The 17,524-nt window shown below is 50.8% G+C and overlaps 1 protein-coding gene across 6 annotated transcripts in view; it reads left to right on the top strand.

Moving 5' to 3' along the window:
• Positions 1-17,524, top strand: part of STX18 (syntaxin 18) — an 897,615-nt gene that overhangs the window by 66,034 nt on the left and 814,057 nt on the right. For 4 of the 6 annotated variants that reach the window (XM_078686654.1, XM_078686620.1, XM_078686612.1 and 1 more), the window contains exons 2-3: positions 1,038-1,105; positions 11,969-12,084. In XM_078686654.1, coding sequence (XP_078542780.1) covers positions 1,038-1,105; positions 11,969-12,084 — 184 coding nt within the window. The remainder of the gene's footprint in view (positions 1-1,037; positions 1,106-11,968; positions 12,085-17,524) is intronic. The other 2 variants (XM_078686645.1, XM_078686636.1) reach the window with 1 other exon arrangement.

Genomic DNA, 17,524 nt, shown 5'->3' with positions numbered 1-17,524 from the left:
GCACACAACCTGCATCAGTGTCTAACAATTAAGTTTGGTAGTCATATAATGAAAAGGATAGGATCAAACTCCAATGTCTTTGACTTGTAAGGTGTTTATTCATTCAATATAAGTATTGTTTCACAAGAAAAACCAGCCGACACGTGTTTCGTCAACACCGGGGTAAACCCGTGACTCTTCAGGGCTGTGGGGTAAAATGATGTAAGCTGTGTCGTCAGACCGGTGATATTAACAACCCGGTCCTGATCGGGTGTATACACAGGAAGACGCATGGAGGAGGGGCTTCTACGCGTCTCAGTGGTGTGGAGTGATGGGACTAACCGACGCCGGATGAGCGATCGGGAGGCACAGGGAAGCAAATCCACTTGCCCTTGCGTGTGGACTTGTGGTCGTTGTGTCGAGGTAGAAAGAAGTCCGTACGTCTTCGAGTACCTATTTTAAATGCTTGTTGAGATAATGGGGTGGGTCGTCACTGGGATGGTGCCAGTGCGCAGGGCCCTCGCTCCAGGTTATGTTCAACTAACTGCATTGGGGCAAGATGATGTGCATACATGGAAGTGGTGGTACTAGACCCCACACCTCCTGAGGGAGGGGCAATGAGGTGTTATGCAATATCACAAAGTAATTCTTACAGCTGATGTATATTTGTAAATTGGTGCATAGTATTGAGTAGTGTGTGTGTTTAATAAATGTACTCTTACTTTTATAAAGCAAAGTACAGACTGGACAATCAATTATTGAGTGTTATTTCTGTGCAGCTGTAATGGCGGTTACTAGCCCACACCACCTCCCTTGAGTAAGCCTTAGACTGCTCTGCAACGCTACCCTCTGAGAGTCAGGTGCTGCCCTAGGGTGTTTGGTTCCCAGTGAAGGACAAATGTGACATGTTATTTGTGCAGGCCTCACAGATGCTGCCTCGTTTTCCAACACTTACCTTTTAGAAGTTTACTTCAAAGTGAAAGGTGAATGTGTTTCTTGACCGCATACAATTGCAGCAGTATTCTAAAAGTTTAATTGAATCTTTTTTCCCAATCTAGATATGTAACATTGGAAAATTGAAAGATTTCCTTTTGGAGCACAGAAAAGATTATGTTAATGCTGGAAGGCAAGTACAAACAATCCATATGCTGTAATAATACGTTGTGTATGACTCGCATTGAGAGAAATAAAACTGATGACCATATTTGTCAGTTTGTCTTATGATTCATTTTTTCCAATTTGTATCCAGCTTTTTATTCAAGTTTTCAAAGCAGACAACATCCATTAACATAACCATTTTTTTCTTTTTAAAAAGTGTATTTGTTTTTACAATCACATATATAAACAAAACACCATCATAGGGCTGTTGGCCATGGGTGGTCATCATTACATTGAAACATTTATTGTCCAATTTGTATATCCAAAGACTGTAAGGTGTCTCACTGGAAAAAAACGAGTCTCTGTCTTTTTTTATGAATAATATTCAATTAAGCAAACCAGGGTCCCTCAGTCAGAACCGCCAATTTCAGTCTGTGCACTTAAACCTGACACATCTCTTCCCATTTCTCCAGGTCATTCCCTAATATGGGGTCGTTTCTGGCCTTAATAATGCAAAGTTCTTCCATTAACATCTGTGACAAAGAACCAGATAACTAATGCTGGTTTGGTATGTCCTTATTCCTATATGTACCCTTTTTAGATACACTGTCGTACAGCTTATACTTTCTTAGGAAAATTGTGCGTTTTTTGGACAACTTTAACATCAAAACTGTGCAAGACTGATTCTACGCACTGTTGTATGTTGATATAGATTCCGTATGCATTCCCCGATTCATGCCCTTATATAGGTAAATTTTTCCTTGCCCTTATATAGGCATAGATATTCAGTCCCTATTTAGGCATAGTCCATGCTACCCAAATACAGGCATGGCTACTTCCATCCGTTCATCTACGTCACAACAAGTTCTTGGAAAACCAGACTCTTAAGCCGTTAGGGACTTCCCCTTGCTTGGATATTGATTTCTCCAAGAACTCATTTATTATGCATGAACATCTATTCCTTAGGGTTTCATTCATGACGTTCATATGCCTGACTTTACATCAATACTGGCATTCTTAAACACCTTCAAGGTACAAATATACCTTCATTTGCTATGGCAAAGCACGGTGTGGTTCGGTGCAGTTCGACTACTTACTTGCACGACGCAGCTCGCCACAGCAAATACCAAAGGAAACCACCTACCCAGCTGACGCGCTCACTAGACGCTGTCACCCTTCTGCCAAGAATCCAGTTTCAGTTTTTCTGACTCCCCTTGCGGGGAGTTGGGAGATCGAGTCCAGGGAAGGAGATACCAACCTCTCTCATTCTAAGGTATGAAGCTGATTAGAACCTAGAGAAACCTTTGGCAATTCTTGGCAAAACTAAACTATAGCTAAAACAGCACCTACTTCTTCCCTCGTACTAGACCTAGGTTAGTTGGGTACACTGGAGTAGGCGCATTTTAGAAGCACCAGTTGAGTATTTTAGCCTGTTATTTATGTATGTATTTTTATATAGGTCATAGCAACAGACAATGCTATTACAGTATTATTTTATATTACTGTTTATGCTGTACGCATTATATTTCGCATTCGGTCTAACGATTGTAGCAGTATATATCTCTTGCATGAGAAATAAGACTGTTCAATAAACCCTTTTATTGAAACGCCCGTCTCTCTATTTCTATGCAACTCTGTAGAAACTAAGCATGCACGATTGACTGAGTGAAATAGTTATCTGTTGTTTCCACGACTCTGAAGATATTATTCCGGTTCTAGGGGAAACAAAGTTGTTATGTTTATGCAGTTGTTAGACTAATCCCTTCTTGTTTATTCGAGAAAGTTTCTAGTGACCTCTGAGTTAGCTGGCACACACACAATTAAGTTTAATATACTCGATAGAGACATACTGACCTCAGTCCTATGTCAAATCTATAGTGTATATTATTCCAGTGCGCAGAGCCTATTGGTAATATAGGAACTACACTACAGCACACCATCTGGATATGTTGGCCTAAGTCCTGCTAGCTCACAGTGCACCATCTGTACCCCTAACCAGGCAAGGTAATAGCTGGAATGTGCAACCTCAGAACATGACAACACTGACTCCCCAAGGAAATCGTGGTAACAGATCTACAACCTTTTCGTTTGGTAACTCATGCATACCCAAAGAGATACACAAGAAATACACAACATGGCGTTTCAATATTTATTGGAGAATTTTGATTCTTGTGTAAAATACCTGCCCTGCAGTAATCGATAGAGGGGAACAAAATCGTGTGATCAGCATTACAAGAATGATGAAAAATATGAGCAATCCAACCACTGTGCTGTTTACAGAGATTATATCCGAGCTTATAAATACTGTTATAATGTGTACTCCTAAGTGCTACCTATCCTAGTGTGCCTAGGGTGTGTGAATCTTCCCCGTTACCTGTGGGTGAGTGTCATCAGGAAGTCCGTCTTGGTGGAGAGCTGCGCTTTATTCCTCGTAGTAGGTAAACAGGAATCGGCTGGGCTGGAATTCTGGCATGGGACAACCTCTCAGTGCCAGTGAAATGTTCCTCTTACTAAACAAAGGAGTAATGTTTATATAATAAATATCACCTGTGTAGCCATGCTAAAGTCCCAGCCAGGCTGCCATTATTGATTCTACCCTGACAAAGCTTTCACTGAGCGAACAATAATAAACCACAACATATTGTGCAGTGAACTTTAGCTTTCATACAGAATGTTCTAAACTTCTGATTATGTGTCTACGAAGATGTGCAAATGTAGGCAAAGCTATTTTTTGGAACAATATCTGTACAAGCCCGCAAGCAAAAGTCTGTAAAATGTCAACGTCCAAGAAAAGATGCCAAGTTTAAACGTGAGCATGTAAAATGGTGGTGTTCTTGCCTGGGCTTAAATGTGACCACATGACACCCACTCCTGGGACGTAAGGCAACTAAAAAAAGTTTCCTTAAGTTTATACTAAAAATGTACCTCTAATATAAAACCTAGCCCCTTAAAGTGTTGCACTCCCTAAATAATAAAATCATATAAAAAGCCAAATTGCATGTTAAAAAAGGAAATTGAAAAAACAATAATTAAAATCACTTCATGTCTAAAACAATTTTGCAAATTAAAACATAGCCAAATGTTTAAAATCACTGCTCGAAACTGCCTAAATGTTCTGAGGAGTGGACAAAACATTGCTGTTTCCAGCATCTGCAGGTGGCTGCTCTGTTGGCACCCCTCTTCCCAGTTCCATGGAACAAATATGTTCACATCCAGCCCCTTTAGCTGCTGCTGAAGGCATGATAGCCAGTTTTGCATCCTCAGAAGAAGAGCTTAGCATCCCAGGAAGGTTCATAATATGCATTCCTAAGCAATGGCAGTCGCGCAGGGCATCTAAGTTGGTGCGTCTTTAGGGGAGCCACCAACATTTCCATGTCTGTAAATTGGACCGGTTGCTGTCCCAAGCATATATGCAGGGCACACTCAAAGTGCACAGCTGACAGCAGAATAAAAGCTGCACGCAGTGTAGCCAGACAGGCAGAAGGGCCAAAAAACAGCTGTCCTTAAGTTCTTGAAGCAAGGGTATGCCACGAGTGTATGAAAGATGGAATAACTCCGTAGACTGTCCAAAAGGTACTAACCAGCCCAGAGCCAATTGATGTAAAAAGTGTGCTATCCCCGCAGTATTTCAAATGTTAATGTGGTGCACTAACTCCCCAATATGGTGTGGGAGATTGGTGCAAAGTAGCCACTGGATCTCTGAGGAAGACCTTGCAACTTGAAAAACAAACCTCTCACGTGCAGATCTTAAGGTCACTTCTTTTTTTTTTTTTGTCAACTTTTTTTTTTTTATTGGCATTTTTATCATCTACATTTACAATAACACATTCAACGCATCATGCACATCAAACATTTATCCCATTGTTCTGCTATCAGTACACTGACCTCGCCATTCAGTGTTTAGACGCTACTATATTGTGACATATGTGTCAGGCGACTGAGTCCCGGGCCTTTGTGCATGGCCATGGTTCGTGCAAGTCTTTGCGTCTCCTCTCCACTCGGAGTGCCATTTCATGTAAACATAACTCAGTTGCAACCACAACATTTGCAATAAACAGTAGTAACTAGATGCAGCAGTGTCCTCTGAGCACAATACAAATCAATCCCACTTTTCCCCCTTCCCAAGGTCCTCCTCCCCCCCTGACAGACAGTATATGCATGTTTATTCTCTCATCCCGTACAGTTGGCCTCCCGCACCCCCCACTCCACCGCCCCCCGCTCCTGGCGCTTATATATTCCCCCTGGCTATTGCTCCCCCACCGCGTTTCAGCTGTGGGTTCCCGTCTACGCGCTGTTGTCGGCCCTACTGCTGTCTATGCTGCTATTAGCGGTGGCCACCTTGGTCAGCCATTCCGCCTTCTACGCCCTCAGCCCCTTCCCCAGCTGCGTCAGTCCCTAATGCCTGCAGTGTCTTGAGCATGTCCTCCCAACGTTCCGCCATGGGCTCTTTGCGGAGTCCTACCGTTTCCTCTCTCCTGATAGCGGTCCACTCCGCGCGGCCCCACGAGAGTAGAGAGAGGGTCCACTCCTGCACACTGGGCGGTTCCCCTGCTTTCCACCGCTTTATCAGGAGTCTCACCGCCGTGACCATCCCCAAGTCCAGAAAACGGGACAACACTTTGGTAGTTGGAGACCGTTTAAAATTGTGCAAGATAAACTCCGGCCAGTCGTAAGGGATTTCGCGGCCTGTACATTGCACGAGCCGGGCATGTATCTCCCTCCAGTAATCACTGAGCCGCGGGCAGCGCCACAGCAGGTGAAGGAGGTCCGCAGCGAGCTCTCCGCATCGGGGGCAAGATGCGTCCACCCTATGAAAGTATTTATTAATTAAAGCCGGAGTGAGGTAGGCACTGTGGACGATATATACCTGGATCTGGCGAAAGCGCATGTTTCTGGGTATGCGCGTCGGACTATTGAGTATCCGTTCCCATTCTTTGTCCGCCAGCGGCCTCCCCATATCTCGCTCCCACTTCCCGCGAAGGGGGGCCAGGTCCAACTCCGTGTGCAAGCGTAAGGACGCAGCAAACGATTTAACGAGGTGCCTGCCCCTACCCATGACATGGAGGTACTGTATCACCAGGTGCTGCGTCGGCTCCTCCGTTATGTCACCCCACTTCATCGCCATCCAGGCTGCGAGCGATCTATGCATCAGGAATCCCCCAGGGGGGAGCCCAGCCTCTGCAACCAGCGACTCGAAGGGGATCAGGACTCCATCTTGGTAGAGGTCGCCCAACGTCTGCACCTCCGCCGCTTGCCACTGTTCGAGCATGCGATGTGTGAGGACACCTTCGCCCCCCGGAGAGCCCTCCAGCAGCCCCGCAGGTGCGTACGGGAGCACTCTCCTCGTGAGGTAGAGTGCCCTACGAAAGCACCTGTACGCCACCCCTAGCAGGAGCGGGGCAGGTTTGGCCCTATCTGCCAGCGGGTGAAACAGTGCAGTGATCCTTTCCAAGGCATAAGGCGGCTCCCTTGTGGCAGTGTCCTCCCTTCCCCTGTCCGCCAACCAGCGAGCAACCCATTGGAGCTGCGCCGCCAGATAGTAATGCTCAAAGCAGGGGGCAGCTAGGCCACTTTTGTCCGTGGGGAGAAATAGCTTCCCCAGGGCCAGCGGTGTCTGGACGTGCCCCACACAAAGTCGCGCAGAATCCCATTGAGCCTGGAAAAGAAGGCCGCGGGCACGAACAGCGGCAGATTCGTGAAATAATATAGGAGGCGGGGAAGCATCACCATTTTGGTCAAAGCGACCCTGCCCGTGGTTGTCAGGGGGAGCGTGGACCAGAAACCTATTTGCACCCTGACCGCTGTAACTGTTCTGCCTAGGTTCCCATCCATCAGGTCCGCCGGCCGTCGGTATACCTGGATCCCCAGGTACTTAAACGTGTCCGCACACCATTGCACTCTCGTGCCATGTAGGCTGTACTCTGGATCACGCGCCTCGCTAACGAAGGCGTAGAGGCAGGACTTACCCGCATTAACTCGGAGCCCCGAGAGGTCGGCGAATCGGCTTAGTAATGGGGCGAGCTGGTCCGGCATATTATTCACGTCCCTGACAAATACCAAGAGGTCGTCCGCATACAGGGACACCTGATGCACGCCATCGCCCAGTGGAATCCCATCAGCCAGCTGTTGCCTCATGGCTGCCGCCAGAGGCTCAATGGCCAGCGCAAAGAGCAGCGGCGACAGGGGGCATACCTGTCGGGTGCCTCTGCCTATCGCCACCTCCTCCGAGACATATGGCCCCAGTCGAACGCGGACCACAGGGTTCCTGTACAGAAGCCCCACCATCTCCAAGAAGTCGCTGCCCAGCTCATACGCCTCCAACACCGCTCGGAGGTACCCCCACTCGAGGCTATCTAAGGCCTTTTCCAGGTCCAGTATCAGGCACCCTGCTCTAGGCCACACCATTGCCGCCTCCGTCGCCACTCGGAAATACCTCCTAAGGTTCAGGGAGGTGGACCTTGCTGGCACAAAACCGTTCTGGTCCGGGTGGACCAGTTGTGGGACCAATGGCGCCAGTCGCTCAGCAAGCATCTTGGCCAGTATTTTATAGTCCGTGTTGAGCATCGCCAGTGGGCGATAGGAGCCCGTGGACAGTGGGTCCCAATCAGGCTTGGGCAGGGACACTAAAAACGCTTCCTTCAACGAGGGCGGGAGTCGGCCCTCGGCTATCTACTCCTGATACATCTGGAGCAGTAGTGGTGACAAGGACTTCTCTGTTCGCCTTGTAGTATTCAGCCGGTAGGCCGTCTGGCCCCGGTGTTTTCCCGGTCGCCAATGCTTGAATTGCGTCACCAACTTCGTCCAGCGTAAGCGGGGCACCGAGTTCCTCCCTCTGCGCGTTGGTGACCTTGGGTAATGTGACCAACCCTAAGAAGTCAACCACCGCATTGACCCGGCGGGTGCCTCTGGCTTTATAAAGGCCCCGGTAGTGCTCAGTGAACGCTTGATGCATTTCGCGCTGTGTGTGTATCACAGTACGTCATCCAAGCGAATGGCACCAATCGGCGTCCTGCGCTCCGTGGCCTGTACCAGCCAGGCTAGTAAGCGACCTGCTCTGTCTGCCTTTGCGTGTGTCCGGGCCGTGTGCGCTGCATAATTGTGACACCGTAGTCGTTCCATGAGGACCGTGTGCTCTCCTCGTAGTTTCGCCAGCTTAGGCGCGTGTCTACCCGCTCCCTCCCCTTCATACTGCTGTAGTTCAGATTCTATGCGGGTCAGGGACGCAGACACTTGCGCCCGGATGTTCCACGCGGTCCCTATGCAGTGTCCCCGTATGGTTGCCTTATGAGCATCCCACTCCACCATAGCGTCGCTCGCTGTGTCCCCGTTGTCCTCAAAGTAGGAGAGAATGGCGCTTCTTAGGTATGATCTGAACTCCGCATCTTCCATCGCAGCCGCTTGCAGTCGCCATGTGGGCACCGGAGGTCTATCGGCCACCCAGCCAAGTTGGAATACCAGGGGGTTATGGTCCGAGTGCGTCCTACCTAAGTATTCTGATTTAGTTACGAGCGGGAGCAGTGACTGGGAGCCTACTATCCTATCTAGTCTAACATGTAGGTTATGCACCGGCGAGTAATAGGAGTATATTTTGTCTGTGGGGTGTTGTGTACGCCAGAGGGCTTGGATGCCCCAGTGAGTCAGCCAGTCTCTAAGGGTCTGCGCCAGTGAGGTCGCTGCTGCTGCGCGCAGGGGCGGGTATGAGCGGTCCAATTGCGTGTCCAGCACCATATTATAGTCACCCCCGATTAACCAAGGCAGGCCCGCATACTGCTCTAGGACATGGTTTAAAGACGCCAGGAAGGCAGGCTGCTCCGTGTTTGGGGCGTATATGGAGCCCAGCAACAGTTCTTGCCCGTTGAGCCTCCCCCTCACAAACGTGTATCGCCCTACCGCGTCTACCTGCGTGTCTAAGTGTGCAAAGGGGACACCTGCCTTCACCCAGATCAGAGTGCCTCGTGCATGCGCTGAGTAGGCTGTGCCATAAATTTGTCCCCTCCATCGCCTGCGAAGCCTCTCTAACTCCACTCTGGACATGTGTGTTTCTTGGAGGAGTGCAATCCCTGTGTGGTGGCGCTGCATATACGCAAAGACAGAGTATCGTTTCGACGGGGTGTGCATGCCTCGGATGTTCCAAGTCATGACGTTAGTGCATGCCATGAAAGGTGTTGTGGAGCTCTCGCCCGGGGGGGCAGGGGGCTTATCTCGTGAGGTCTGGGGGTGGGCACTCGGTCAGGAGGTGCTAATTGCCGCATCTGAAACATATGAACTGAAACTAACTCCATAACTTTATGGCGTACCCCCAATGGAGAGTGCGTCCAGACTGATCATTTAAACTACCACCTAGTGTAGTGCGAGCGCAATGTGTGTGCGCTAGGGGGACGCGCGGTCAGTAGTGTTATCTGTGACTCCCTTCGCAAGGCCCGTCCCTGTTGAGGTGTGGACAGTTGGCCCCAGCAGTAGAGTGTGCCGGCGTGCGCGAGCCCCCTTCAAGCGCCGGCTCGCGCATGTGTGTATTGTCTCATGGCCTAGCGGGAAACGCGGCTGTGCGTTTGCAGTGTGTCAGCATTTTTAAGTACAGTGTCAGCATGCGTGGGTTACCCCAGGACAGCAACATTGCCCAGCGGCGTGTTGTATCAAATAGTCAAAGGATACAATGGAATGTACACAGGTCACCAGTTTGCATTAAACCAACATGGGGTCCTCAGTTGTCACACTATGTAGTCCGCTGTCGGGGGCGTCACCACTGGCTGTAGAGCGTCGTCCGACATCATCGTGGATGGCGAGGAGGATCCGCTAGCTGCGGCATCATCTTGCTGTCCATGTTCCGGTCTGCCATGTCCTGTCCCCGCTCCCAGTGTCGCGACCGCCTCCAGTGCCTCCTGCCGTTCCTGTCTTATTTTCTTTGGGCTGGGTGCCGCCTGTCCCAGGCTCGCTCTCCGTCCGGCCCCCCTCTTCCTTCTCCGTCTCCGAGAGCGCTGCACCTGCCATCCGCCGCCCTCTGGGGCCTCCGGTCGCGTCCCCGTCCACTGCCCGGACTCCTCCAACCAGTCCCAGACTTCCGCCGGGGTGTCAAAGAAGCGTGTTCCCTCTTTCGCGACCACACGCAGCCGTGATGGGAAGAGCAGCGAGTAGGGGAGTTCCAGGTCTCTGAGGTGTTTCTTCACTGCCATGTAGGACCCTCTTCTCTTCTGGGTCGCTGCGGTGTAGTCCGGGAAGAGCATTACGCGACTGTTGCCCACCTGGAGATCACTCATCTTTCGAGTTTCTCGGAGCACCGCATCCCGGTCCCTGTAGTTGAGGAGCTTGAAAAGAAACGGGCAGGGTCGAGCTCCCGCCCTCCGGGCTTGTGCGGGCACCCTGTGCGCCCTTTTCACCACGAACTGCGGGGACAGCACTCCTGTCGGCATGATTGTCCTCAGCCACGCCTCGGTGTACCTCTCCGGTGCCGTCCCTTCCTCTCCCTCCGGCAGGCCCACCACCCTGACGTTGTTGCGCCGAGAGCGCCCTTCCGCGTCCTCGGCACGGTCTTCTAGTTCGTGGACCCTATCCATCAGGTCCTGCAGAGCCGCGGCGTGGCTGCGCACCACCGGCTGTATCTCCTGTACCGCCTGGCGCTGTTCTGTGACGGTCTCCGCCAACTTACGGTGGTCCGCGTGCAACAGGGTGAAGTCCGATGTCACCTTATCGATCCGTCCCTCCAGTGACGACTTGGTCTTAAGGTCACTTCTTTATTGAAACACTAAGGCTTTCAGCCTGCTTAAAGCATCAAAGTTCACATTCAAAATCTATATCGATGGCCACATTGCTGCATCCCTATCTGTACGGGTAGGTGGAGACAATACTTGTGCATAATAGGTCACAACCCCAGAAACCGCCACCAGATGTGGTATTCTAGCCCTTCATATTTGCCTACTTGATGCTGCTGCAAGCAGTATTGGAAGTGAAAAGTTGAAATTGGCAGAGAAATAAATCCATGCATTATCCACTCTGCACTTCCGAAACAGTAAATGGTAATTTATCAAATTTTTTAATGTGTGACATAGTGTATGTCGAGTCTTTATCAGTCAGCCATTATGGTCTGTTCTTTAGTTATATTATATGGAAGAAACAAGCTACTAGCATTTTGGTGTTTCCATGGGACTCGATCAGTCCCAGTGTGTTCTTATGAGGATGACGTTGGGGATAAAGCCTTTGTGCGTAGTTAGGAGAGGTGAAGTATGCCCCCCTGGAGAGTGTACTCATAAATTATTTATATGTGCTAAGGATAATGTCTTAGCAATATCGATCGGGCAGAAACCACCCTCGTCATGAACTAGGTGAAAGGTTAAGTCCATAAAAGGCTGCAGACCTTCTAAGGTGTTATGTCCATACATTCATATGAAATGACGGGAGCTGATGTAGGGAAAGTGTATGAAGTTCCCTGGACCTATATTAGTGTACCGATATGAAATATAACAGTATATTTACTTTTATGGCCATAATGAGGCGGAATAAAGTTTTATTGACTTGACTGCTCAACTTAACTATCACTTGGGATTCAAGTGCTTATAGAGAGCAGCGTGGTAATCCAGTTGAAGTGCAACATTATTTGCAGCCCTGGGACACCAATGATAAACAACAGTGCCTACCACAGAATACTGCCTATTTATCATTCATAGATTGAGGACCTAAGGTAAAGACCGCACAGAAGTGAAAAGGATGCATACAGGTGATGGGGACCCAATGAGCTATATGAAGATATATGAACAGAAAGAGCATGAGAAGGACTGAGGGGGAACAGTTTTGGACATCTGTGGTTCTCACAATTTGTCTGATAGAAAGAAAATCTATCATGCTCCAAAGTATGAAACCTTTTATCTCTGATTCTGGTTACTCTTGGTTTTCCTTTCAGTCATATTGCTTCTGAATTTTCTCGGATGACTGATACAGAACGAGATCAGATTGATCAAGATGCACAGATATTTATGAGGACCTGTGCAGATGCCATTCAACAACTGAGAACAGAAGGTAAATTAACGGATCATCCCTTAAAACCAACATAATTACGTTGATGGATTTATTTTTTAAAGAGGTGCAGGGACTATTACTTCTACTTGAATGGGGTGAAAATGTTTTGCGTGGTTAATAGGGGGTGTTGAATGCGGGAGAAAGAGTTTGCACAATCCAATTCTAAAAGAACTGGATTCACCATAATTACTACCTCATTGAACTGTTGATGACCTTGCTAATACCATCTAAATCGATCTCATCAATGACACAATCCACGCCTTGTGTGCACAAAGCAGAGGTGCCCTGTATGCTCTATAAACAAGGCTTTGCTGTAGACCATGCCCTATATACCTATGCCCTTGTGTGTAGTGGCCACCTTGATATAGTTTAGTTTAGTTTTTACATTTATAATGCGCGACAGCTACCCAAAAAGGGTTTCCCGGCGCAAAATATGCCAAATGTCATAACTGGTTCATTGCTACACACTGTGTCCTATGTACATGTATGAGGTGTATAATATCATGGACGTTTCTGCAACATAGTGGATCTTGAGGCAATTTTCTATTTTCTTATTGACCCTCTGTGTACTGGGTTGAAGGCATGGCAAAGACCATGCCATGTGCCGTATATAAGGGTGTGCAATACGTCCCTGTGTTGTGCTCAGAGGTTTATCATACCTACATGTGCACTTCACAAATGACATGCTGAATACTTGATATGATACCTGCCCATTGTGCCCTGGAACAGGTTACTGTAGATCATGGGTACTCACAAACTGTCTCTCTCGGGCCAATTTTACAGTGTGGTTTGTGTCCGAGCGCCGCACCGGTGGGGGCGAGGTCAGTGGGGGAGGGGGGCGGGGCTAGAGCAACAAAAAAACTGTGACCATGAGGTTGAACACAGGTCCCTGCAGCAGACGCATTCGTCCACTGAGCCACCAGACCTGGCATACACACATGTCTCTCTCTCTCCCTCTCTCCCTCCCCTCTCTCTCCCTCGCGCCCCCACTCTCTCCCTCACTCTGACTGTCTCACTCCCTCTCTCTGTCTCCCTTCTCTCTCCTTCCCTCTCTCCTTCCCTCTCCTTACTTCCCCCTCTCCTTCCTTCCCTCTCCTTCCTTCCGTCTCCTTCCCTCTCTCCTCCCCTCTCCCTCACTCCCCTCCCCTCTCCCTCCCTCCCCTCCCCTCTCCCTCAGTCCCTTCCCCTTTCCCTCACTCCCCTTCCCTCACCCTCACCCCCTTCCCTCACCCTCACCCTCACTCCCCTTCCCTCACCCTCACTCTCCTTCCCTCCCCCTCACTCTCCTTACCTCCCCCTCACTCATCCTCACTCCCCTTCCCTCACCCTCACTCCCCTTCCCTCACCCTCACTCCCCTTCCCTCATCCACACTCCCCTTCCCCCGCTCCCCCCTCCCTCCTCTCCCTCACTCCTCTTCCCTCTCGCACTCCCCTTCCCTCACTCCCCTTCCCTCTCTCACTCCCCTTCCCTCACTCCCCTTCCCTCACTCCCCTTCCCTCACTTCCTCCCTCAATCCCCTTACTCCCCTTCCCTCACCCTCACTCCCCTTCCCCCGCTCTCCCCCCTCCCTCACTCCCCTTCCCTCACTCCCTCCCTCACTCCCCTTCCCACTCACTCACTCCCCTTCCCTCACTTACTCCCCTTCCCTCACTCACTCCCCTTCCCTCACTCACTCCCCTTCCCTCACTCACTCCCCTTCCCTCACTCACTCCCCTTCCCTCACTCACTCCCCTTCCCTCACTCACTCCCAATCCTCACTCCCCTCACTCACTCACCCCCCCCCCACACTCCTGTTCACTCACTCCCCTTCACTCACTCCCCTTCCCTCACACCCCTTCCTTCACTCCCTCATTTCCGCTTCCCTCCCTCCCTCTCCCTCCCTCCCTCTCCCTCCCTTTGTCTCCCTCCCTTTGTCTCCCTCCCGTTGTCTCCCTCCCGTTGTCTCCCTCCCGTTGTCTCCCTCCCGTTGTCTCCCTCCCGTTGTCTCCCTCCCTTTGCCTCCCTCCCTTTGTCTCCCTCCCTTTGTCTCCCTCCCTTTGTCTCCCTCCCTTTGTCTCCCTCCCTTTGTCTCCCTCCCTTTGTCTCCCTCCCTTTGTCTCCCTCCCTTTGTCTCCCTCCCCCTGTCTCCCTCTGTCTCCCTTCCTCCCTCTGTCTCCCTTCCTCCCTCTGTCGCCCTCCCTCCCTCTGTCGCCCTCCCTCCCTCTGTCGCCCTCCCTCCCTCTGTCGCCCTCCCTCCCTCTGTCGCCCTCCCTCCCTCTGTCGCCCTCCCTCCCTCTGTCGCCCTCCCTCCCTCTGTCGCCCTCCCTCCCTCTGTCGCCCTCCCTCCCTCTGTCGCCCTCCCTCCCTCTGTCGCCCTCCCTCCCTCTGTCGCCCTCCCTCCCTCTGTCGCCCTCCCTCCCTCTGTCGCCCTCCCTCCCTCTGTCGCCCTCCCTCCCTCTGTCGCCCTCCCTCCCTCTGTCGCCCTCCCTCCCTCTGTCGCCCTCCCTCCCTCTGTCGCCCTCCCTCCCGCTGTCGCCCTCCTCCCGCTGTCGCCCTCCTCCCGCTGTCGCCCTCCTCCCGCTGTCGCCCTCCTCCCGCTGTCGCCCTCCTCCCGCTGTCGCCCTCCTCCCGCTGTCGCCCTCCTCCCGCTGTCGCCCTCCTCCCGCTGTCGCCCTCCTCCCGCTGTCGCCCTCCTCCCGCTGTCGCCCTCCTCCCGCTGTCGCCCTCCTCCCGCTGTCGCCCTCCTCCCGCTGTCGCCCTCCTCCCGCTGTCGCCCTCCTCCCGCTGTCGCCCTCCTCCCGCTGTCGCCCTCCTCCCGCTGTCGCCCTCCTCCCGCTGTCGCCCTCCTCCCGCTGTCGCCCTCCTCCCTCTGTCGCCCTCCTCCCTCTGTCGCCCTCCTCCCTCTGTCGCCCTCCTCCCTCTGTCGCCCTCCTCCCTCTGTCTGTCTGTCTGTCTGTCTCCCTCCCTCTGTCTGTCTGTCTCCCTCCCTCTGTCTGTCTGTCTGTCTGTCTCCCTCCCTCTGTCTGTCTGTCTGTCTGTCTCCCTCCCTCTGTCTGTCTGTCTGTCTGTCTGTCTCCCTCCCTCTGTCTGTCTGTCTGTCTGTCTGTCTCCCTCCCTCTGTCTGTCTGTCTGTCTGTCTCCCTCCCTCTGTCTGTCTGTCTGTCTGTCTCCCTCCCTCTGTCTATCTGTCTCCCTCCCTCTGTCTATCTGTCTCCCTCCCTCTCCCTCCCTTTCTCGTTCTCGCTCCCTCCCTTTCCCTCCCTCGGTCTCCCTCGGTCTCCCTCCCTCTCCCTCCCTCTCCCTCCCTCCCTCCCTCTCCCTCCCTCCCTCTCCCTCCCTCCCTCCCTCCCTCCCTCCCTCCCTCCCTCCCTCTCCCTCCCCCTCCCTCCCCCTCCCTCTCCCTCCCTCTCCCTCCCCCTCCCTCTCCCTCCCCCTCCCTCCCCCTCCCTCTCCCTCCCCCTCCCTCTCCCTCCCTCTCCCTCCCTCTCCCTCCCCCTCCCTCTCCCTCCCTCTCCCTCCCTCTCCCTCCCCCTCCCTCCCCCTCCCTCTCCCTCCCTCTCCCTCCCTCTCCCTCCCTCTCCCTCTGTCTCCCTCTACCTCCCTCTCCCTCTGTCTCCCTCTACCTCCCTCTGTCACCCTCTGTCACCTCACCCTGCCTGTGTGTCAGCCCGGGCTGAGACAGCTTCCCGGGCACACACACAGCCGCACCCGAGCACTTCACAGGTCTTTAAAAGACCATTTGCATGTTAATGGGGCTTTGTTGTATTTCACCTCTTCTTAGCCCCCTGCAGCTCCACTCTGACTATCGCTGGAATGAAGAGCAGCAGAATCTCTCAGTCGTGTTCCGGTTGCAGACACTCTTTAAAAATGTTTTTTTAAAACACGGGTACGATGTCTGCAAGGTCCGCGGGCCACCAAGGAAGACTTGCCGGGCCGCTGGAAGCCAGCGGGCCGTAATATGAGTACCCGTGCTGTAGATAGAAGAAATGGCAATGGGTGTGGCAGAAATTGCAAAACCGAGAACATAGACTGAAAAGCATTTGTTAAGAGATACTACAGTTGGGTACAGAGATAGTAAATGTGTACAAGTTATAACAAGCATTTGCAATGCAATTGGTCTTGCATTTGCGAGGGATTGAAATAGTGGCATTGTAAATGATTGCCTTTTATTTATCTGTTTTTCTAATTGACACCTAAATAAAAGGCATTGTCATTTACAATGCCAGTAGCTCAAATTCTTGTAAATGCAAGACCTATTCAAAGAAGTGGCCGCCATTGACCCGGGCTGCTTGGAAAGTGAAAGCGACCATGGCGCGCTGAATGTTGCAGGAAAGCATGCTGTGCCTGCAGGATGAGAAACTCATTAAAGAAAATAGTGCTTACAGACTGAAAAAGATGTACGGTGTAACAACCGAAGTATAAGGCCTAGTCCTCATGGGAGTTGACAAATGAAGACAAGGCGGTACTAAGGAGGGACTAACGCCTATTAACGAATCAGAAGCCAACATTTACGAAGGGCAATGACAGAAGCCAATGACAAATGTGGGTGGAGAGTAGGCGGGGCTTCAATTCCATACTCTAATACAGCATGCCGCAGAGCAGCGCATGCGCTTCCCAAGCTCGACCTAATAGCAAAAAGGTTGTGAATTAAAGCTATGCTTCAGTTTGAAGACCATTAAATGTTGGAAACCAGTGTACAACCGGCAAATCCCACATCACGCTGGTCCTAATTGTAATTTATCAGGTTTATGGAACTAGTTACTTCCTGGGGATCAACAAAAACCTAGTCTGAATCAAAGATGCTAGGTTTGTTCAAAGGTTAGTATCTCTTTAGTCAAGTGCATGTCGCAATACATTAACAAAATGCTGGGGCGTTTTTCAAACAATACTCTTTTCTAACCATTTGTAAAAAGTAGCCAAGGGGCACAAAATTTGTCAATGGCCCAGTATTTGCAAATCAGTAAAGAAGAGTAGTCCGTTTTGAAATGCCACCTATTTAAGGACTAAAACACTGTAAATTTTAAATGCCAGCGGTACAATCATGGGTATGCAGTTATTAGCATTAAATTACATTAGTTAAGAAAACAATAAGGTAGTAAGAATGTCAGAAAATTCATCCAATACAGTGCAAACCCAATAAGAGACAATCCACTTAACATATCATCAGTAACTACTCTGCAGAACTTACAGGTTCAAAACATTCCAAAGGCTCACAACCTCTTTATCACCCTACATATCAGAGACTGTATAGAAGTGGTATGTGGAACAGTGTATGCTTTTCATTTCTCAGGAAAAAAGTGGCCTTTGCGACACTTTGCTAACAGGTCAGGTTATACTCTCGGAGCAAACAGGTGCACGAGTTCCTCCTCTTTATAGTGGTACAAGACAATCTCTTTAATCCATTATTGTAGAGTTTCCTTCACTGGCAAAGAGAACAGAAGACAAATTCAGATGCAGCAG

This window comes from Lissotriton helveticus, chromosome 1_1 (assembly GCF_964261635.1).
Source record: "Lissotriton helveticus chromosome 1_1, aLisHel1.1, whole genome shotgun sequence".
Classification (NCBI taxonomy): domain Eukaryota; kingdom Metazoa; phylum Chordata; class Amphibia; order Caudata; family Salamandridae; genus Lissotriton; species Lissotriton helveticus.
Note: the sequence above shows the minus strand (reverse complement) of the source record. Positions and strands in the feature narration are given on the sequence as shown.